This window comes from Clinocottus analis, unplaced genomic scaffold, assembly GCF_023055335.1.
Source record: "Clinocottus analis isolate CAN_PGR_092001 unplaced genomic scaffold, fCliAna1.0.p SCAF_21, whole genome shotgun sequence".
NCBI classification, from domain to species: domain Eukaryota; kingdom Metazoa; phylum Chordata; class Actinopteri; order Perciformes; family Cottidae; genus Clinocottus; species Clinocottus analis.
Window position 1 is genome coordinate 2,648,673 of NW_027175943.1, and position 23,509 is coordinate 2,672,181.

The 23,509-nt window shown below is 43.7% G+C and overlaps 2 protein-coding genes across 10 annotated transcripts in view; both read right to left on the reverse strand.

Annotated features, from left to right (window-relative positions):
- The window catches only part of dysf (dysferlin, limb girdle muscular dystrophy 2B (autosomal recessive)), a 55,200-nt gene extending 54,243 nt beyond the window's left edge, over positions 1–957 (reverse strand). For 3 of the 8 annotated variants that reach the window (XM_068588110.1, XM_068588113.1, XM_068588111.1), the window contains exon 1: positions 719–955. In XM_068588110.1, the coding sequence (XP_068444211.1) occupies positions 719–806 (88 nt within the window). In that variant the 5' untranslated portion in view covers positions 807–955. Of the gene's footprint in view, positions 1–718 lie in introns of all 8 variants that reach the window. The other 5 variants (XM_068588112.1, XM_068588107.1, XM_068588115.1 and 2 more) reach the window with 3 other exon arrangements.
- A 4,230-nt stretch (positions 958–5,187) lies between these two features.
- Positions 5,188–22,762, reverse strand: LOC137791999 (zinc finger protein 638-like). Of its 2 annotated transcripts, XM_068587325.1 has the most exons (30): positions 22,586–22,669; positions 18,904–20,974; positions 17,215–17,276; positions 16,897–16,929; positions 16,414–16,644; positions 15,171–16,246; positions 14,465–14,709; positions 14,239–14,370; positions 14,049–14,147; positions 13,893–13,930; positions 13,171–13,688; positions 13,049–13,083; positions 12,826–12,975; positions 12,450–12,578; positions 12,230–12,268; positions 11,693–11,818; positions 11,469–11,598; positions 11,070–11,240; positions 10,940–10,974; positions 10,421–10,582; positions 10,166–10,300; positions 9,601–9,639; positions 9,361–9,501; positions 9,174–9,268; positions 8,979–9,002; positions 7,075–8,684; positions 6,613–6,738; positions 6,014–6,397; positions 5,810–5,931; positions 5,188–5,379 (listed from the first exon to the last, which is right to left on the reverse strand). In XM_068587325.1, the coding sequence occupies exons 2-30, from the start codon at positions 20,704–20,706 to the stop codon at positions 5,317–5,319; spliced, it is 7,953 nt and encodes a 2,650-aa protein (XP_068443426.1). In that variant the 5' UTR covers positions 20,707–20,974; positions 22,586–22,669; the 3' UTR covers positions 5,188–5,316. The 2 variants fall into 2 exon arrangements, with proteins under 2 accessions (XP_068443426.1, XP_068443427.1); XM_068587326.1 differs by lacking the exon at positions 18,904–20,974 and having other exon boundaries at positions 22,586–22,762.
- Positions 22,763–23,509: the final 747 nt, after the last annotated feature.

Sequence of the window (23,509 nt, forward strand, 5' to 3'; positions counted from 1 at the left end):
ATTCTTTAGGTCCTAATCTTTCTAAAAAGGGTCTTATTGATGCTCCAGGAAGCTTTTTTGGGGAATCTGGCTCATATCATGCTGGATGTTCATAGTTATAATCAAAATATCTTTAAAAAAAATTTATTTTGCAGATATACATTTTTTCCCCAAGACTTTGCTGAACAAATACATACAATAAACACAAGTATTGTAATTAATTTGGGGTTCATACAACAACTCAAACACAGGAGAAAGGAGGTCTGGAGACAACATTGGTTTCACAGTTAACGGGTTACATTAGTAACTGTCTCTGACCGCAGATTTATGTCATATGGAAAGTTTCATATTTCCTGATTCATTGTCGAGGAGTAGAAGTGAAAGAAGTAAAGTACCTCAAATGTATTTTATCCGCTCCATCATCACATCTCTCCTCTCTCTCCTCATCCATCTCTCTCTCTCTCTCTCTCTCTCTCTCTCTCTCTCTCTCTCTCTCCCTCTCTCTCTCTCTCTCGCCCCACCCCAAACAGACCGGAGCCATTAAAGACTTTCCCGTTATAACCTCAGCTGTTAGAGAGCAGATGTGTGGTTGAGTGTCTCAGACCTAAAGCTCGACACACACTTTGTACTTTAACTTCACCCTCTCACCCTCTCACCCTCTCACCATCTCACCCTCTCACCCTCTCACCATCTCACCATCTCACTCTCTCATCCTCCGTCTCTCTGACATCATCCCTACCTTCATAGGTGACGGTGCAGTAGGAGTCGCTGACGTCGTCGTCCGGCGTTTGCAGACGCTCTGCACACAGTACGAACACACGCAGCATGCCTCACACTCACACACACAGACACACACAGACACACACACACAGTTCTGTTTAAACGCCCCGGGCAGACACAGGGAGGTCCATGTTGGGGCGTCAGTGTATCCAGAAAATATCTTCAAAATGAGAGACGAGAGACACAGAGGACGAACAGACTGAGAGAGCAGAGCTGCAGCTCTCAGCTGTTTCGCTTGACCACCGACTCTCACACACAGAGAGAGAGAGAGAGAGAGAGAGAGAGAGAGAGAGAGACAGAGAGAGAGAGAGAGAGAGAGAGAGAGAGAGAGAGCATGGTGCACTGGCTGACTCATGCACACACACATAAACACACTGTCCTTTCAATCACAGCTAGTTTAAAGGGCCAGCAACACACACACACACACACACACACACACACACACACACACACACACACACACACACACACACAGTGGCCTTTATTTTTTCGGTCACACATGCCTGCACACAGTTGACAATCCAAACTCTGCCAACTTAAACCAACACACGTGGGGAGCTCAGACACACACACACACACAGACACACACACACACACACACACACACAGACACACACACATAGACACACACACACAGACACACACACAGACAAAGGGCAAGAGTGTGTCGGTAAAAATGTGTTTATTGTTGCAGATTTGGAGGAAGCAGACAAAGATGCTGTGTAAAATATGAATGAATGAATGAGTTGTGGGCGTGTCAGTTTTTCTAAATATGTATTTTTACATTCTTCTACTTGAACCTGTTTAAACGGTTGAGTTAGTTTGATTTGGATCATCGACTCTTGTCTTATAACTTTCACTTTGGACAATAGAGGTTAAATAAATCTCAAAAGTGCAGCAGAATAAATAATCTACCTGAAGGCCAAACAATTTGAACTGTAATATGTTGGGTCATTAAATACAGTTTCAGATGATGCAAAAACAGAAGAGCAAAACACATAAAAATGATTGACAGATGACACTGAATAGTCTGAATAAAATGGTCAGAGACGAGCGGATAGAACATTAAAATCAAGATGAATTATGTTGGGATGAAAAATCTAAACAATCTGCAACCAGGACGCTTCACGTGAACAAAAGGTTTGAACAAAGTGTGTTTCAGGCACAAGGACGAGGAACGAAGGCATTCAGGTACGACGTCATGTGACTTTTGGGTCGGAGCGAGTTCCTCTTTCAAACCGACGGCAGGAGATGAAATGAGTTGAGATGTCGTGGCCATGTTGAGCAGACTGAGAGCAGACGGAGGGCATCTCTGTTCCTCTATTCATAGCACGACCCACTGGGCTTCAGTCATGTCATCTGCATATTTAAGGAGTGTGTGTGTGTGTGTGTGTGTGTGAGTGCTTACGGGAAGTATGCTGACGTCGCTTCGTTGTGGGCGGGAGGGATAAGAATAAGAAAGAGGCCCTGATTGTGGGTCCAGAGTTATATTTTCACTTTTAAAAGTTGATTCAAGCTGCTTACAATCACTCAGACGTGTCGTTGTGTGTGTTCTCCTCCACGTGGACGCGTGGAGGTCGAAGTTATGGTGAAGACAGACGACACACAGAGTGTTTATTAACTCAGGGGGATATGCGAGTATCTCCCTCTGGACGTCTTGCTCTATTTCTGTCTTCAGGAGGTGCAGGAGATGTCCCTCCAACATCTCTAAGACACAGCCTGCGACAGCAAAGCTTCTTCCGTCACATCAATTACATCGTATTGATCGTATGATCGCTGCTCGCCGGAGAAGACGCTCGCTGGAATCAAATTTACTCTCCACTGACTTCAGAGCTGATGGAAGATGCCGGAAGAAAAACAAGCTCCAGTGGTGCTTGTGTTGTGTCTACTGAAACGGCGCCCTCTGTCTGTTCGGTGTCGTACTGCAAGCGAGCAGAAATCTGAGCTGTAGATCATCAGCCAACTCTGCATCTAAATTTAGCACACGTTTAAAAATAATAATAACGTACAGAGAGGGAGCAGATTCAGAGTCTGATGTTTCATTCGGACACAAAAAGCAACAGGACTTCAAAGCGTGAGACATTTGTGTTCATATAAATGTTGAACACCAAAACGTTTTTTTTTTCTTTCTTCTTTATGTTTAATATTACATTGTTGATGTAGCAGACAATTTAAAAAAACAGAGACATCTTGGGACGCTCAGTCGCCGCTCCTCCAGACTTTTTCTTCCCCTCTCCAGCTCCACTAATATGCATATCTAATGACCTCTCCATGTGTATTGTGGCCCTACTCGGTTCAGGTCTGAGCAAATAGTCCTCCAGAGTTGGCATAAGTCACAGAAGAATACCCAGAACAGCTGGACCCAGGTCCAGAGCTGGATGACGCTCTCTGAGGGTCCCACTCAGCCTGTCCACTGGAGAGTCCATACTGCCCCTGCATGGCTCGTTGGTTCCCTGAGCCATACAAGTTGTACAGGGGATGAGCCATGCTGTTTGTGGTCTTCAGCTGCCAACTGCAAAAGCTATGTTCATCTGCGTCACTGGGCTTCAGTTGAGTCTGCAGCAAGCAAGTGGACTTCCAGTGAGGCCTCCAAGTGAGGGTCTCGTTCACATAGGAGAATGGGAACAACGTGCAAATACAGCAACAACAATAGTATTATTAATATCAACAGTGCAGCAAGAGTCTGAAAACACACACTGGGCTTAATTGAAGCCTCCACCTCTATATTACAAACACAAAATATATGACGAGGTAATATTGATGACAAAGTATTCTAACAAGATATACAATCACAAATGATCAACGTGTGTGTGTGTGTGACTTTGACAAGTTACTTTCTCATACTGTTATATACTCATTACTGTTATTTACATATAATATTTAATTGCGCGTTTTCTACATGTAGTAACTCTTCCTTTCACACACACACACACACACACACACACAGCTGTAGCATGCAGCATGGCCAGGTGTGAACGCTCCTCCTTTGTTATTGTGACTCTTTTATTGTAAACGTGTCGTCTCGACCTCGTTTCTCTAATTTTGCAGCTAATTTCTTACCTGATAAATCCCGCAGTCATGGCGGTAATTAGCATCATGAGAAATGAAAGTCATGGTTTACCTGAGTCGTCTCTTGTATTCTCTGTATTTGTCCTGTGTTGCTGTGGGACGGCTCTGCGGTTTGTGAGGACGTAAAGACCTCGCAGTGTCCTCTTTTCTTTTCTTTTGCGTGTGTGTGTGTGTAAATGTGTTATATCTCGTTGTATGCAAAGTCCCTGCACAAGCCACGCCCACTCGGACCGTTGCTTCTGCTGCATTCACGTCGTGTTGGAATAAACGCAAACGTGAAGTCCCGACTGGAAAGAAAATTCACTTTTGCACTTCAAGTAGGAAAGACGTTTTTGTTTAAGCAGTAAAAACACAAGTGTTACGTCTTCTTTGTAGCGTTCATGTTGTTTTTGAACGCACAGGAGAAACAGCAACTCTGTCGAAAGGGAAGGGGGGGGGGGGGGAAGGGGACTATCCGAGGAACACCTGAATGCATCACAATAAGACCGTATGTGGGAGTTCTACAGTAATGGGATTCCCACACTCCTAAAACATGTATTAGGACAATTTTAAATTCTCATATAAGTCAATAGCGCAGCAATATAAGCTTCCCATGTGTGACTTGTCGTTTCATGCAACAGACGTCCCACTGCATCCATGTCCTCTTAAATACAAGTGTTACACTACAAAGGGAGAACAGAGGATGTGTTTCTCAAAAACAGCAAACCACAGATCTCCCTGGAGATAAAGACCCTCCTCAAGGAGAAAAGGGTCCAACTAAAAGTGGTTGAATGATCTGAACTTCGTCTTTAACACATTTGACCAGCCAGGCCTCCCCCCACCCACACTTTGCTGACACCTACCGTCTGCACCCTGTGGATTGCTCCTCCTCCACTTCCTCCCCACTTTCCACAACAAGAGGCTCCTCTCCACACTCCTCATACTTGGCACTCTGTGACCTGCAACCCATCCCCACTCCAGCAGCCCACTTAGCGACATGCGACGGGGTGAAGATGATTTATTTATGTGCAAAAGAAACTTTCGCCGTCAGTCAAATTCAGCTTAAATCATCAGCCAAGTTCCCATCCAAATTGTGCTAATTTCCAAAAAGAAAATCCCAGAAAAGAAGCAGAAATAAATGCAAACTACTTCTGTGTATACTGTAAATACTGTGGTAATCATGTATTGATCAGTAGATTAGTTTAGAAGAATATTGTCTGCTTCTAAACATCCAAATGTGAAACAGACAGAGCAAGGCACCAGAACTGTGGAGTTGTAGGGAGCTTGAAATGAAACAATACACGCTAAAATATGAATTAAGTATTACACTAAATGTAATATTTACACATTTATATAAAAAAGAAGCTTCGAGACCAACGATAAAGTTGACCAACATGGCTTTTTATACACATTGATTTGTCGACTGAAGCTTCAGACGTTTAACTTCGTCCAGCTTCATCGCCGCCACATTTTTGGAAAACAACAATTTAAAAATCACTGAAGTTGTAATTAATCAGAAATGTAGCCTTGAGAACCGCTCGATGGTTTCTCTCGAAGCTTCTGGAAATGTTTCTGAAAATAGAAAAAAGAGAACACAAATAATGAGGCAAAGCATGTGATTTACTACGCTTACGTTTGTGTGTAAAAAAGGAATCATGTGCACTCGGAGATATGATACAGCATAGAAACTGTGCCATTGGCCAGATGTGTAACTGGATACCGATGTCTTCAAAATGTCCATAATTTACATTTACACAAGTCTAACATGACCAAATATGGCTACACCAGAGAGGGACGAAGTGTTTTATTTACACATGACTGTGTGCTCCTCGTAATGTACACATCGCTCCTGTTCGTTGTGTACTCATTCGCCTCTATTCCCTGTTCGAATGACAGAAGACAGAGCGGGGTGGCCTCTCTGGAGTTTACATTAAAGCTTGAATATTACAAACTGGGTACTTGTGCAGAACCTTCTGTGTGTGTGTGTGTTTGTGCTTTGTACCTGCAGGTTGTCGAAGTGTTTCATGCTGCTGCAGTGTCGGTCTTTGGCGGCTCTCTCGTTCAGGTAGAACATAGAGCACAGATTACAGAAGTACCCCGACTTGGGGATCACAAACTGCTGACCTGAAAGGGGAGAAAATGAAGGTAAAACAGGAGGATGGAAAAACGTCTGCATCTGGTGTCGGTGCGACGGCGCGCGTCTCACCGAGGGGGTTGTTGGGATTGAATGGTGGCAGTTTGAATCTCGGCAGTTTGACGTCGGCAGCGATGCTCGGAAACTGAGAACGAGATCGCTTTGCTGCAGGTCCGCTGGTCTCTACACGTCCCTCCAGCGTCTGGTCCTCAGGATGCTCCGGCTGCAGCTCCTGTCCAGCAGAGGCAGCGTCGATGTCGGCTTGGCCGGCTGCTTCTGTCTCCACCTCCGCTTTCTGGATCTCCCGCCGGCCGACACTCGACAACGTAGACGGATCTTTGTCGAGTGACGAGGAGGCGTCGAGTGCAGTCGGAGGGAGTACGTCAGCTTGCACCCTTTCTTCTTCTACACTCTCGTCTTCTGCGGACACTTTTTTCCCTCTGGTAGATTTCCTCACTGTGGTAAAAGACAATGAATCGGTTGAGCAGACAAGTGAAAGGGAAACCGCTAAATAATACTCTTAAACTAACGAGGAGTTTGGCTCCAAACTGAAGAACCTGTGGCTGGTTTTCAGGCACAGAGTTCCAGGTTGTACCTCCCAAGCTGAGCAAAGTGAACGAGGCCCCTGATATGCATAAAAAGGTGTAAATATAACTGTGTTAGTGTCTCACCAGGGGTTTGTCTGCTTCTCTTCTTGGCTCGTACTTTTGTCCTGGTTTTCACCGCTTCCTTTTCCTCCTCCTCTTCATCCTCTCCCACCTCGTCTACCGTCACAAAGTTCATACTTTCTTCTAAAACTGGACAAAAACAGTATTAACAGTTTTTATGGTATTTTACCATATTGATTCAACGTAGACTTGATGGAGGCTTTTTTCTACACTGATGTGAAAGTGATAACAGATGTCTACAAAGTAGGGGAGTCACGAAGTCGCCCCAGTCGCCACCAACATGCTTTACCAGACAAAGTGATGGAGACACGAAATAATCTAGGTGGTGATAAACGACCGCAGCGGAATTCAAAGTTTAATGTAAAAATATAATTTCAATCGATATTCAATTTAGAATCCAAATTGTGACAGCTCCACGACAAAAAGATCAAAATTTGCAAGAACTCTTAATATTAGAACTCATACCTGCGTCGTCATCGTTTTTGCGTTTGGCAGATCTCGGGGTTTCCTCAGCTTGCTCTTCGTCCGGCTTCTCTTCCTCATCGTCGCCAGCTTCATCCAAAGTCACCAATGTCTGCATGTCTGCTCTGGGTGTATCTGTACTTCCTGACCCTTCTGGTTCACTTGACTCTAAATCATCAACTATCTGGTACAGAGTCTCCTCTTCAACACCGACTTTTTCAGTCTCTTCCACAACCATGCCAACACATGTTGGTGTGTCTTCTTTTTCAGCCGACGACTCTTGTCTTGAAGAATTCGTACCTTTTGTCTCGTCCTCTGTGGTCAAAGTTTTCTTTGACTGCCCCGTGTGGGGCTGTTCGTCTACCGCCTCGCTCTCCACAGAATCAAGAATCTGATACGATGCCTCCTCTTCGTCCGTCACGTTTCTCGATGCGTCTTTGTCGTTCTTCTTTAATGTTGAGCCAAGACTTTTTTTGGTTGTCCTAGCGCCTTTCCTTGATCTTCCCCTTTTTTTCGGAGCAGGCCGATCATCCTGAACAACCTCGTCCTCAATAGAGTCGAACTCCTCATTGGTCGCATCCCCCTTACTTAACTCACCTACCTCACTCTGCTCTGACGGTATGCTCTCTTTGGGAGGAACTCTCTCTTCTAGCTTTGGCGTTCTTTCCCTGTTTCGTTCCTGTGACTCTCTGCCACGCGTGTCCTCCATTTTTGTTTCCTCATTTGGAGCCTCTTTCTTCGGTGGTCTTCCCCTTTTTCCTCTGGTAGGTCTCGGTGTTGGTTCATCGTTGTACATCGCCTCCTCTGGTTTTTCAGACGCTTCTGTGAGATCCGATTTGATTTTATCCTCTTTCTTTCCTCTTGCACTTCTTCTTCTGCCGGACGTTTCTGCGATGGGCGCATCTTGAACCGGTTCATCTTCAACAGAATCTACTATCTCATAGACCACGTCCTCAGTGACCTCTTTCTCGGTTTCAGAATCTCTTGCAGTCCCACTCCCTACCTTTCTTTTTCCTTTGTTGCCGGTCTCGGACTCTGTAGTCATTGGCTGATCTTCTGGAGACTCAATTACCTGATATGCGTCTTCCTCTTTCTCCACCGGCTCAATGCCTTCTTTAGAGATGTGGTCACTGGGAATTCCAAGGTTCTGGTTGTCATCTTCCGCTGAATTAAGATCATCAATTGAATCTAATATCTCAAAGGTTTCCTGTTCCATAACATCACTGTCTAGGTCTTTGTTCTCGGGGTCGGGAAGGGACTGGTCTTCATTTGGACTTTGGCTATCACGATTATCGACATTTCTGAACGCATTGCAGGACTCTGCAGAAAGCATTTGGCCTTTGACTTCCTGCTCTGTTCTCTTCTTAGAGGGAAAAGACTCCTCTTCCTGATCGTCCTTCTCTATCGATAGGTCACTTGCAGCAACAGCACTTTGTTCTGCTGTGATGGGCTCAAAAACGACAGATCCACCAGAGTCACTTGTTTGCGCAACAGATTCTGACTCAATACCCAGTAGTTCAGCCAAGGCGGGAGGGGTTTTGACTTTGATGGAATTCGCTTCGAGGTTTTTTTTATCAACAGAGTCCTCGAGACGCTGTTTAAGGCTCTTCAGCCTAAAATCAAAAAGGAGTTCTTATCACATTATAGCTTAAAATGCCGTAAATTAAATGTCTGTGGTGTCTCCACAGATATAGCAGACTTAAGTTGAACAATGTCGACACACAGAACTGTTGTCCACTGAACTTGACATCTGAACTGATTGATCTTTAACTTAAGGATGTGCGTGTGCATTTATCCAAATGTACCAACAGCTAACATCATGTAAAATCACAACAGCCATCACATTGATTATTGTCATGCTTTGTCTCTCTCATAACCGGGCAAGAATAAATCAAAGATGTACTCACGGCTCAATATTTGTCACTTTAGTCCTGGAGAGAGAAAAAGAAGAAGTTGGTCAGTTTAGTTGAGAGGAATTAAGAGTACAGTAACATAGAGACAGGCAATCTTACGACTGTGAGGGGAGACAAAGATGTGAGTTACTATAAAAATAACTCAACCCCATTTCATAACCCAAAATATAAAAATGTAAAAACGCTTACCAAGCTTCAGGGTTTCTAAAGGAGTCAGGTAATATAGTTTTGTATTTCTCCACCACCTTGGTGACAGCGCTGGAGTCCTCCATCTCAATGCATATCTGAGGTAGAACAACAGTCATGGACGACCAGGAGATTCTCTCAACACTCTAATGTGAAAAGTGAAAAGAGCATCATGTTTGTGTTCTCGTACCCGGTTGGCGAGCGGCAGGAAGCCGACGAAGGGCGCAATGAACGCCACCACATTAATGACCGCCGTGATGACGTCCAAACACGTCTCGGAGGTCTCCACGCACAGCAGCCGCTCCTCCAGACACTTTGACTCAGGAACTCCCTGAAGAGCAAGAAACAGTTGGAGTTCAGGACCAGAGATCCACAGACGAAGAGCTGCTTCCTCTTCAGGAAAGGTTTACATCAGTGATTATGGACTTACAGCGTTGCTCCACTTCATCAGAGTCGAGTACATCATCTCCTGCAAGAAGAGTGCAATCACAAATGTCGTCAAAACACATTTTAAATCATGTTATGTTTTACCAGAATCATACGAGAAACCGTCTGAAACGGTATGGAATGGGAAGGACGGGTGATTGGAAGAACCAGCTGTCAATCAAAGAAGCCAGGAGGAAGACTCTTTATCTTTTCTGTCGCAAAAAGTCTTGTTCTTTGATCATTTTTCAATGAAGAGTTCTAATAAATCTGATGCCATTGCAAGAACCTCTGGACTAAGGTTATGACAGTACAAAATTATGATTTCAATACTATACCTGCAATAAATATCACGATACCGATAAAATATCAGAATTCGATACAATATCACAAATACGATACTGGTAGATTTACCTTAAGTAGTAATACATAAAACATCTGTATGGTTTCCCTTTTTTTCCACGCTATTTTAATGAAGGATCTATACTAAAAATATGCAAAATACATATGCCCCATGAGATATCGCAAAAATCCAACTGCAGCGAAAATGTGCTTATTCCTGGTGTCCATACCTCAGTGGAAGCCGGATGTATTTGTTCCAAGACAAAGTGCACAGTGAGAGAGGTTTGGTTCACAGAAACTTCATGTGTGAGGTGATCTCGGACAAAATCGCAGCACGAAGTCCAATCGGGGAAAAACACAAAGGCCTGGAGACGAAGAGAGGAACGATAGGAAAGGGAAAACAATTCAATCAGTTACATTTCGTTAATACAATTGCTCTAACAAAAACGTTTGTCTCTGTCAAGTCTGTGGTTTCCACTGCTCACCCTCCTCTGCAGAGGTAAGACCACCACGTTGTAGTACAGGGAGTGAAGGTTCTTCTTGGGGAAATACTGCCAGACCAGCTTGGCCACGTCCTCGTGCTTGTAGTATCCCGCTGGCAAACCGGTCAGCATGATCGTTGGGAACTTGGCGCCACAACTCGCCTTCTGGGAAACACAACGTTCAAAGCACAACTCTTGATTAATGAATGTGTTGCCGCCAATTCAACGGTAGCCCGTGTTGATCCATTTTAAACCCATGATGACTCATATAGATGGTCTTGTTGTTGAGTAAGGCACACAAGAAGTCACATATAGAACAGTACTAGACCAGCGGGGACTTGAACTTCTTTAACCTAGCTTATTTACATGCAAACCTTTTAGCGCAATATGAGGTTTATTTAGCAAAATGCTGATCGATTGGTCCTGACACTTCTGAAGATCGTTGTTCAAAATTATAGTTGTAGTTTATGAGTCTAAATTCTTATTATGAGGATAGGAAAGTTTAAAAGAAATTGGTCTCACCTCAATGTCCTCCAGATTGTGGACTGTCAGGTGATCTTTGGAGTAAAAAGTGAACAAAAGCAAATACAATTACTTGACTGAAGAGGTTGGGACACATTTGGCAGAATTGATAAAATAATTTCTCTCTTACTTGGGATGATGAACCAAGGACTCGTGGTCGGGTACACGAAGGGTTGACTCTTCAGCGTGACCCAAAATGGTCCAACGGTGTCTGCCGGGATGCCAAATTCCATCGAGGGGGCGGTCGCACTGGTAACAGCATCCGCGATGGGAGGTATGGCGTTATTGGGAAATGTCGGTGCTGCAAAAGAAAAAAAACGTGTCAAAGGGTCACAGAGTTCTGTCTCCCAGACGTATACCTTTGCCAATGTCTGTGCAAAGTTGCATGACTTCATCATTTATCCTGTTAGCTGTTTGGTGAGGTTGTTATTAGGTCCACCGTTGAAAACCATGAATCGTATCCGTTCATTCTTGAGTCAAAGTGGGCAATTGCGCCAAATTTGGAGAAATTCCCAAAACAGACACTCACGTTGTAATTCATTGGGGTCAACGGTTGGTATCTTCAGCCTGTAGATTTTGTGAGCAGGGGCGTATCTCAGCAAACTGTACCAAACCCCGAGCCGATCCGCGTGGCAAACGGAGCCAAATTCTACAAATACCTGGAACACGTGAACATACGTGACAAGTAAGAATGACAGGAAGTCCTTTTTAAAGCCACTTAACAGAGAAATACTTGGATGTGTTTGTTTATACCTTGTTGAGGAGAGGAAAGAAGTTCTTGACAGATTGGATTTTCTTTAAAGATTGTCTGAGTTCATAGGTCTCACTGCAGGAAATGTTCTTGATGTAGACAGTTTTGGATCCATCATCGGTCACTCGCTGCATCCAGAACAGGAAGTGAACATCCAATACCAAAAGGTTACAAAGAGCACACAGACACACAGTTTTTCAAAATAAAAGACAATATCTTAAATTAGGGCTAGACAAAGTTGGAAAAATTCAACTGATTAATCGCATAATGCGCCAAATTAAAAAATTTAGTAAAATCTAGTGTATTGCACACTTTTATCATACATACATATATAACGTATATGAATCTGGTACCAGAAGAAACATTTGTATTTTATCAGGGATGAATATATATATATATATATATATATATATATATATATATATATATATATATATATATATATATATATATATATATATATAGATATATATAGATATAGATATAGATATATATAGATAGATAGAGACACAGAGAGAGTGTGTGTGTTTAATACTTACATAATGAATCAGCTTCATCAGCGATATATACAAAGATAACTAAAACAGAAACAACAGAGAGCATTTCTTAGAATACAAAGATACATTTGAGACCCAGAGGTTGCCGCTTGGTTTTAACTAATTTCCTTGTTTTAATGGTTTCTTTATCAATATTATCTAGTATTGAATTCACTTCTTCTTTAAAACCAGTCAATATAAACAGAATAGTGTCCGCGCTTACCGGTTCCACATCAAAGCTTCTCGAGAGAACCTTGAAAGTGAGTTTGGACCCTTTGAAATAAATCCAGTTTGTTTTGGTGGCCTTCATTACTTTGTGTGCATGCTCAACTTTTGTCATGAAGACTAAGGCCTGAGGGAAACCAGAGACAAAAATGTATTACTACTTCTATTTACTTGTTCAAGGTACTTTATATTAAATATTTGAATCTGTTTAAAATCAGTACCAACAGTATATACAAAATAAGAAGTATGCAAACATCTCAAAATACATGAACTGTCCACAAATTAACATAAAAAAAATAGAAAGGCAATACAAGAAACAAACTTTTTGACTAAAACGTATCATTGGAAAGGTGCGATTAATAAACCAAACAAACCATGCACGTCTGAGGAAGAATGTAGATGTTGTCTTCTGCATATCTAAACCCGAACGGCGTGAGCAGCTGGACGAGGTCGTCCTCCGTGTAGTGGCTCTCGTCATAATTCGGCAGGCCGGTGATGCACAACTGCCTGTGGTGTGCTGACATCTGGGAAAAAGGAAGGTTAGGTGATGCAGTCATGATTTTTAAGAGACGCACATTCCTTCTAAGGAAAACTTACCTTCCGCTTTAAGCGGGTTTTCACACCGAAGCACGCTGTAAAAGAGAGACACCAAAAAATATGAAACAGAACCGAGGAAGACTGTGAAATTAGACGATCGGACATTTTCTCGGATTCCTTACGTATTTTGGATTGAAACAAGCGCTTTTGGATCATCTCCCCAAAGGTCAGATCCTCAACATCCTTCATGGATTTGTCTGCTGAACTTTCTGCTGCTGAACTTTCTGCGGCAGCCTCCGTGGTTGTCGGTTTTTCTCCGTCTTCGGCAGAACTTCCAACTAACATGGGCTCTTCCACTTCAACTCCCATCTCACCGACCTCCATTGGGTCGGCGTCCTTTGCTTCATCAGGTACTTTGTCAAGTTCTTTCTCAGCAACCTCGGCTGTGTCTTTCAGCACAGCTTCTTGAACCTCGGTTTCAGATTCTTTGACGTCTTGCGTTATTGAAGGCACGTGAGGTGGAGTAGAAGTAGGTGTAGGTTTTTTGGCATCAGAATCCAACAGAAGAGGCTTTTTAGACACTTCCTCTAAAGACATTACAGGTGGAGGGGGAACAAGAGAAGCAGGTGTTGGGAGAAGGATCTTTGTCGTGGTAGTGGACGTGGTTGGAGGTGTGGAGACGCTGGACACGGCAGGATGTCTGTGAACAAAAGAAGAGTTGCATGAATCATGGAGGAGAAAATGTAGAAATTCAAGGTTCAAGGCAGAAAGTCAATGTCACGGCTTCAAAGGGTCTTCACTATGAAATACTGCTGTACTTCATATTCCCACCAAAAAACAGATACTGAGAGGCAAATTTCCCTGAAAGTCACATTTTTCCCACATATTTTCCCACATATCTTACTTTTGGGAAGGCTTCTTTTGCTCCTTAGAAACAGTTTCCTGGAAACAAAAACAATCACACATGTTATTTTAGATCAGTCGGCCGGCGTACGTCGGCCCACTACAGGCAAAACATATTATGTATATTTCCAAGAGACAGAAAGACAAAGTGTAATACCTCGTCTCTGACCACATTGAGTATACGTCCTTTCACATCGAGGGTCTTCAAGCTCTTCAATTTCTTTACGTCTTCCTCTTTCTCGAATATCACGAGTGCCTAGAACAAATTGTGCCAACAGCACTATATTTTAGCATGAAAGGGGCAAAGCATTAGCAAATATAAGCCTCTCTCTTTACAGCATACATACCTCATGCGTGAACCTGAACAGCCTAACCGACTCGATTTTTCCAAAGACCTCCACAGCAGCTAACACATCATTGTGAGAGATGTCTTTAAAATCACCTTCCAAGGTCACCTCACGCAGCGTAGATTTAGCAGACTGTGCACAGAGAGAAAAACACAAACTTTAGACTAAATATAATGCATCTGGGTTAGTTTTCTGCTTCTGTTCAGTCAAACAAACTCTCACTCACACTAACTGTCGTCTTTGAATGTGAACTTTTTTTGCTTTCCAGGCTGGGAGGTGCTTTCAAAGGCTTTTTGGTCAACTTCTTCTTCTTTGCTGCAGAGGACGAGGAAGAAGACGAGGAGGGCTTTCCTCCAATGGCAGCGGAGGATGATGACGAGGCCGTCATCTTGGCGAATTCGGCCATAAAGGCAGGAGCCAGAGTTTTAACCACGGTCTCTAGGTCAGACTGATTTGACAGAGACTGGACAGCTAGAGGGACAAGGACGAAAATAACAGTGTTTGGTGGTTAAAAAGTCCCATTCAGAGTCTCTAAGAAAGACGAAAACACTTCGTTAAAGACCATATAATAGTAAAGAGGCCACAGCTTTCTTAGTTCCAGAGCTGTTATCAAATTTTCTAACAACATTTGCATCTGAACCATTGGAAAGGGCAATACAAGAAAATGCTCAAAATACATATCTCCATAACAAGCACTGCTTCAAGTAAAAAGGTAATGTTGAGGAGGTGCCAGTTCACTCATCTCACACACACACAGCAATGAAACGCATGTCGCAAAAGAGTTTCCCCTAAATATTTTGTATAAAAACCACACAAATAACAGGTCGTATCGGTGCCATTCCCCTGCACTTTAACAGACGTAGGTACGTTCCCACTCAAAATAAGTCTTTAAGCATGGTGTTAAGTCGTAAAATGTTTGCAGTTTCTCAAACCTGATGTTTCCAGAAGTTTCTTAACCAAGCTGTCTGTGCTGCTCTGCTTTCGTTTCAGGGGTCGTCCCTTCTTGCTTTTCATTGATGGCGACTGTCTCTTGACGGTCGTACTCAATGGCAGCTGTCTCTTGACGGTCGTACTCAATGGCAGCTGCCTCTTGTCGGTCGTACTCAGTGGCAGCTGCCTCTTGTCGGTCGTACTCAATGGCAGCTGCCTCTTGCCGGTCGTACTCAATGGCAGCTGCCTCTTGCCGGTCGTACTCAATGGCAGCTGCCTCTTGGCGGTCGTACTCAGTGGCAGCTGCCTCTTGTCGGTCGTACTCAGTGGCAGCTGCCTCTTGTCGGTCGTACTCAGTGGCAGCTGCCTCTTGTCGGTCGTACTCAGTGGCAGCTGCCTCTTGTCGGTCGTACTCAGTGGCAGCTGCCTCTTGTTGGTCGTACTCAGTGGCAGCTGCCTCTTGTCGGTCGTACTCAGTGGCAGCTGCCTCTTGACGGTCGTACTCAATGACGACTGTTTCTTGTCGGCCGTACTCAATGGTGGCTGTCTCTTGGAGGTCGTCAACGATGGTGGCTGTCTCTTATAGGTCGTCCTCGACGGCGAATGTCTCTCGTCGCTCCTCCTCGATGGCGAATGTCTCTCGTCGCTCATCCGCAATGGTGGCTGTCTCCTATAGGTCGTCCTCGATGGCGAATGTCTCTCGTTGCTCCTCCTCGATGTCGAATGTCTCTCGTCGCTCATCCGCAATGGTGGCTGTCTCTTATAGGTCGTCCTCGACGGCGAATGTCTCTCGTCACTCCTCTTCGATGGCAAATGTCTCTCCTCGCTCCTCCACGATGGCGAATGTCTGTCGTCTCGCCTCCTCGATGGCGACTGTCTCTCGTATTGTCTCCATGATGGCGACTGTCTCTCGTTACTCCACCTTGGTGACGATTGTCTCTCACGGCTCCTTCTCGGAGAAGACCATCTATCATCTCTTCTCCTTGGCGAGGATCGTCTGTCAGGGCTCCTTGAACATGACCGGTAGCGGGAGAGAGTAGTGCGGGCATACCACGGGGAATTAGAACGAGACCGGGACCTGGTAGGAGTACAGATCAAAGTTAATGACAATCTTAAAAATATAGTTCTCAAGGGGTGACAAATCCAAAAGATGTTAAAATGCTGATGTAGGCATTTTAAAGGTTCTTGCATGACATGTTTGGTAAATTATCTTCTTGCTCGTTTTAGAATGTATGCATCACAGACCTGCGAGTGTATCTGGAGCTGGCTGGAGATCGTGATGGATGACTGTTTTTCTCTGAAGAGTACCGACGGGGCCTTGGCGAGCTGGAGTAGGAGCGAGAACGGGAGCGAGAACGGGAGCGAGAACGGGAGCGAGAACGAGAACGGGAGCGGCTGGCATGCCTGGCTTCCTGACGATGCTGGTAAGGTTGTGAAGAGGTTGACGGCGAGGCCTGGGCATCTTTGCCTGCAGCACTGGAAAGAGCAATGAATGTGAAATGCATTCAAAACAATAGAACAAGGGTACCACCGATCGTGGGTGGAACATGTTTGATGGATCTGGATGGGTATGGCCCTGAATTGGTCAAATCGAGCAAAGTTTTTATGGTGGTTCAGAATTTTGTGGCCCTGCAAAGACCCTGCAAATTGAAATGTGAAGTCTGAGTTAACACAACGTATGTGAACAATAAAAATGCCTGCAATGTTGGCCGAACGTAGTAAACTTACCCGAGTGTAATCTGACCATCCCAATCCGGGTATCTGTTGAACAAACAAACAAATGAAACACACCTATTAAAAACCACATAGGTCTCTGCGGTGAGGTAGGCAGTCATAAAGCAGTTGTATTGAGGTAAAGCTTTTAAAGTCGGATAGTATCAACAGTACAAGTTCTGCAGAACATAACAACCAGAGGAGGTACCTTAAAGAACCAAATATGAACCCTGACAGAAGTTTCCAACAATATAAGTTCAAGAAAGACCCTTCGAGACACAAAGATCTTTAAATTGGAAAAAGTTTTTTTTTAAAAAGGAAAAAAGAACTGACTGTTTTCGGAGGAATCTGCAGTTGTGAAGGTGAAGACTGGAGTTCTGGTGGAAGATCCAATCCTAGTAGTCGGAACAACAAGTACAGCGTTAAAAAAGGCTTTCTTATCAATATCCAATATCATCAAACTGCTATCGGCATGAACTCATCTTTGTGATCGTCTGACAGATTATTCAACTTCACAGCAGCCAGAAAGAAACGGTTCAGTCCAAGTGTCTAATTCTTCTGCTCTTGTGTTCAGATTGTGGTGAACGTGTTGATAATAAGAGAGTCTTAAAAAAACAAACATTTTTAATCTGGTTCTTTCAATCTTTACTCAACAGCAGTCATCGGAGTGGTTCAAGGGCAACACTTCATTATCATTCAAAATAACAAATATAGGAGTGTCAGTAACAAGCAAACGACATTAGGAGTTCTTCTTTGGGTTCTTGGTAGTGCAATGTCTGGTTCTTCAGTGTTGTGTCAGAAAGTTTCCTGAAGTACGTTGAAGATCTTCTCAGCTGAGGTCGGTGTCAGGTATCAGGATCAGGGCAAACACACACAGGGGAGACCTCTGGAGTCGGCAGGAAGATGTGTAAACTGCTGGGGGTTGGTGGTTCTGTTTTATATTTTTATTTAAAAATGTAAAATGCGATGCCCCAAGGGCACTGAATATTACAAAAACATACTGTAATCTCCTTTTGGATATGAATGCCAGAAGCAAAAATCCTTACTGATAGTTCCAATACTAAGAAGAAAACAAATACCAATCATACAACTCGGGATGCACTAACCTTTGCAGTCTCAATACCAATAACTTGGCTTTGGATATTGGTCGATACAGAGGACGAATGTTTTATTAATATGTTGTTTGGCTAACTGTGTCGAAGAACGCAACATCAGACTCAACCTAGACATTGCTTTGTTCAATTTAGTTTTTCAAAGAAATGCATAGATATAAATGTTCTGATATGTTATCCAGGAGAATAATGGTACCCAATATCAGATTGTCAACCATACCCAATCTAGCCACTCGAGTCAGTATCAAGTCAATATCCAATATCAGTACAGGCATCAGTGCATCTCTGTATACAACAACTAACCACTGTTTCATAGTATTTTAACAACATATACAATATTGGAAAAAAGCACCGAAACTGAGAAACAAAGGAAACAGTCCTCTTCCATCCTCCTCTGATGCATTAGTTCTTCGGAGGTGCAGATTCTTGCTGGTCAGGTCTTCTAAGCCTCTGGTTCCATTTTCAACAACCGTCCCAGAAGTTAGCCACATGTGTATTCAAACTATGCTACAGTCATTACTGTAAAAGGTAATAATCTTCTACCAATTACTTTCTTATCAATGATCATCATCTTTCTAAACTAGACAATGGTGTACTAACAAGAGTTTTAAATCAAAATCACATGTTAATCAAACATTGTGAACTTGAATGACAGATAACAGAAACAGTTGTGACTGGCGCTTTTGGTTTACAGTACATCTAAATTAGTTAAAGTAAAAAATAAAAAAATCCAACCTTGTTATTTACATGGGCTTTGAAGTATTACCCAAATCCATCAGTTTCCACAAAAAGTTTGAAAATATACAATTTAAAAAAGTATTTCAGAATGAAAAAAAAGAACAGACATTTTAGATATTGAAATAAATATCTCACAATTTCAGATAGGCAGAGAGTGCAGACTTCCACTCACCTTCATTTGAAGACATTCTCTGCTACACAGACAACAGGTATGTGGAAAGAGTCTTGGTGAGGCCGCTGCATAATCATGCATCATGGTCTCTGTTGGCAGCACTTGGATTGGCTGAGCTGATGGACTAATGATGGGGGGAGCAGCACCAGGAATAAATATCGGATGTTGCACGGCATCAGTGATGTTGGGCATGCGAGAAGGAGCGGTAACCGATTTTGCAGGAGGAAAAAACGGAGGCCACATGGCTTGTGGTACTGGCTGCGTCTGTTGCTGCTGCGTCTGCTGCATCTGCTGCACCGGCTGCTTCTGCAATTGTTGCTTTTTCATCTGCTCAGCAACGGTTGACCCTTGTCCGGAATTTTTACTTAAGTTCTTATTCTGACCGGTGTCATTACTGTCAATGACCACAAGGCCAGTTCTGTTGGGATGCACACCACGGTCCAAATAAGAGGGTTGTTGGGTTTTCGCAGTTGACTGGCGAACTGGCTCTGGTTGTTTCAATGGAATGGGTTTGGAGGCTTCAGGCTTGACAACTCTGATGTCTGTGTCTTTCAGATGGACGATTTCTTGGGTTTGCAATCGTTTAGTCTGATCATTGCTTGGGGCAGCCAGTAAGCTCAGTGTCCTTTTTAGAGAGCTGAAACTGGAAGCAGAACTCGCCTGGTCTCGACAAAAACCCAAGGCACTGCTTTTCACCTCTGTTTTTTGCAGTGGTTGTGGACCGTGTCTGCTACTTTTGTGAGTGTCCAGTGGCAACATACTTCCACTGCCACCACTGTTATCTCTGCTGCCACTGGTCTTTTTAATCGTGTCTGCAGTATATTTGCCTGTATGTCCATAGTCAATCACATTACTCAGCTGGAGAAAAGCCGATGAAATGTCCTCCTGGCGTACCCCTGCCCCTCCTGATTGAGTCGTTCTGGTTGGTTGGGGTTCGGGGCAGGGTTTTGACTGAGCTGTAGTCGTAGCTCTTTTGGTCTTCTCAATGCGGATTTGCCGCAAGATGAATGGCAGGTTAGCAGGGGTGATCTGGTCTTCGGGGTACGAGATGAGGTGTTCCAAGTCTTCTTTTGCAAGTCCAAAATGCAAAAGGATGTTAGAAGCTGATTCAGATGTGTACTTATGTTGAGTGGAATCGGTAAGGGCCGCAAGCTTGTCCGGAACTGGTTTGTTAAAAGTACCTAACCCTGGAGTGGACGGCATACCACGTTCTCTTTCACTGGAGGCAATAAACCGACCATCAGCACCGCTTGCATAGTTAGACGAAGCAGGCGATGAATAAAACGTATTGGGTTCATTGACAGAGGGTCTTTTGTAGTTAGATGACCAGTCTGAGGAGCTATTGCCACTTTCAACTCCCGGGTATCTCTGTCCGAGAGATGCAGAGGTTGAAGACATTGGTTGAAGGTTGGAGACCATCCCTGTGCCTGAGGAGAGACACTCCCTTTGAGTGCTTGTAAATCGAGAGTCTATGGTCTGCTGATGCACTGGTTTGCCAAGAAGCCTCACCTCCTCTCTGGCTCTACTTATATGCATGTCAATAGACCTTTCAATGTTCTCGTCTATTATGGTCCTACTTTGTTCAGGAGGCCTGTAGCTCATCGACTGAGGCAACAAAGGAATTCCCTCAGAGTTGGAAGAAGTCCCAGAAGAAGATCCAGAAGAGCTGAAGCTGGATCCAGGTCCAAGGTGAGAAGGGGCCATCCATGGGTCCCTCCCTGCCTGTCCACTGGGGAGTCCATACTGCCCCTGGGTGGCTCTTTGATTCCCAGAGGCATAGGTGTTATACAGGGGATGGGACATGGTGTTTACGATCTTCAGAAGGTTAAGGAGGATTGCTGCAGCAGTTGGGGAGGGGGGTGTTGTGGGTATGTAGGCAGCAGGTGAGTTGGAGCTCGGCTTTTAACAGCGAGAGCATTGTTTATCTGCGTCACTGCTAGCTGGGCTTTCAGTTGAGCCTGCCACAAGGATGTAGCCTGCTGGCCAAACAAGAGCGAGCTCTCCAAGTAAAGGGCTTGTTAGGGGCCGTGTTACGGGAGAAGATGCACAACTCTCTGATAGCAATGCAAAGCTGAAAAGTAAAAAAAACAACAAAAAAAACAATGAAGGATGGGGTTAAAATTCAGCATCTTGGATTGGTTAAATCCATCATCTGGATGGTCTCTTCGTGAGTCGTCCACTCTGGTGCAGTCGGACACGCATACATTCACTCTATCTCACTTCAGAGTCTTCACTAGTAAGATCAGAGGAGGCAAAGGCAATACAATATAGATGATGATGATAGAAAACAAGGTTGTTGTTTTTTTTCCGGATGGAAACAGTGGATTGAGACTGGCATCAGCAGACAATGAACATTGCAAAAATGTAACAGACCAGAACCGCAATTCAGGAGGTGACATTAGATCATACTGAAAGAATTAGACAATACAGAAAACACTGCACTTGATGCTGGTAGTATATAACTCACAATATAGAACACTCATCTGACGCAGGGAGGTTGATTGCACTCAGAGGTCAAAAGGTTCATATGAAGTTTATACTTTGAGGGAAGCAGCAAATGTCTGAACCACTTCGTAATTTCAGAGCTATATCTCCGTCTTGCTAGTTTCGAGAAATTCCCACCCACCCACAGACTCTTTGCCATCTTGCTATGCGGCCGTCACCATCTTGACTTTTTGCAACCAGTCAACTGAAGTTACCATATTTGGAATGAAGAGATGCCGGGAATGGCTCCAGTAGCAGCAGCAACCTATCAATCACAGTAGACTCGCCCTAAAGCATACTGATGTAGGGTCTATTTGACTCTAAATGGACCATCATTGAGGAAAAGAACATCATGCTGTATTAAAGACTTGAAACTAGAGATTGAGACATAAACTCATGTTTACAATGCTTACTGAGGAAATAAATCAAGTAAGAAGTAGTCATTTCCCTCATAGACTTCTATACGAACAGAGGAGTTGTCCCCTGGTGGCCAGGAGAGAGAATGCACGTTTGAAGACACTTTCACATCGACTTCACTCGGCAGAACCGAAGGTCGCTATCTGAATTTAGTGGACACCATTAGGTTTACTTCTAACTTAAACCATTTGAATAACTACAATGTGCCTTTCTCATTTCCCAATGTTGTGCCTAGTCAATTCCTTTCCTCGACTCCTTCAACCTCTTAGAAGGGAGGCACAGGAGGAGGCGAGGAGAGTAAACATGTCAGGGTTATAGCAGTTGAATTGGATGGAGCCTAGAGTCAGTATGAAAACATATGCATCAGGTGAATGCCATCTTACATAAATGCAACGGTTACAGAGAGTAACATTAACAGTTGAAGCATCTATGGACGTATCACGCCGCTTTTATTTGTTTACGTGTGCTTGCAAAGGACACACCAATGTTTCCTCGCTCATAGCTCCTCCAGTAAGCCTTCTTGATCCTCGAGATGCATCAAGGAGGATAAATACACAAGCCGGAGGAGCCAGGAGACACAACATCCGAACATATAACGTTATAAACGTGTACTCGTTATACGCCAGCCCTTCATTCTGGCTACACAAAAAAAAAGCTAAAATGGCTCAGCTGGTCTCACGTGCTGGCCCCAAGCGTAAGACTTCACGAGGACCCCGGATACAAACACACGTTTAAACACGATAAACACGAGTAGAAGCGAGGTGTTTTTGTTGTGGCATACCTTTCCTTTATTTGTGAGGACTTCACGTCTCTGGTTTGTTCGTTCGCTTCTTCGGGAAGTCAGTCTGCAGGCAGGAACTCCTGAGTGGAGCGGTTTCGCCATACGGCGGACACTTCCGGTTCTGGTGTCACGCCTTCAGAGTAAAAGCGCGGACGTTACGAGTGAAATGACGGTAAGGTCCTACTTTAGAAAAGTATTGTCTTTGTTTTTAAGTATATATATATTTTTTTTTACTAAAGTACCCAATGTAAACATACACTTTTATAATACGGGTGGATCAAATCAAGCATTCTGATTGGTTGAGTGAATCACGAGGTGTAGTTTATTTAGCCATAAAGTACTGTACAACCTGATTACATTTACCAGAGCGTTCCGTATCAGTGCGCACTCACAATAACAGGTGGATTCAAACTGCGCGACCGTTAGTTGTCATTTCTAGCTCGACAGTTATCTACTAAACGTGTAGCCGAGGGTTTCTCTCGCGCCTATATACGTGTAATAATAAAATAACACGCTGCTCCGTTAGGTGAGACAAGACAAGCACTTTATTCTCGTCTCCCTTTTCACTCGAACAAATCCTCCTCTTCCGTTTCCCCCTTCACAATAAAAGCCCCACCTGTTAGCTAGTTTACACGTGTTTCATGTAAACTTTGATATTTTGGGGGGAATGACTTGAGAATGTCAGTGGTGAATAATGTATTTGTGGTCCTTGTTCCTGCTGTAGTCACATATTAATACGGCTTACAATTAGTAGAAAAGAGCAGATAACACTATGAGAGCAGACTAAAGAGTACCTGAGACGGGGTGAAGATGATTTATGTATGTGCAAAAATAACAGAACAGTTTCTCTATCAGTCAAATTGAGCTATAAATCATCAGCCAAGTTCCCATCCAAAATGTGCTGATTTTTTAAAAATAACCCGG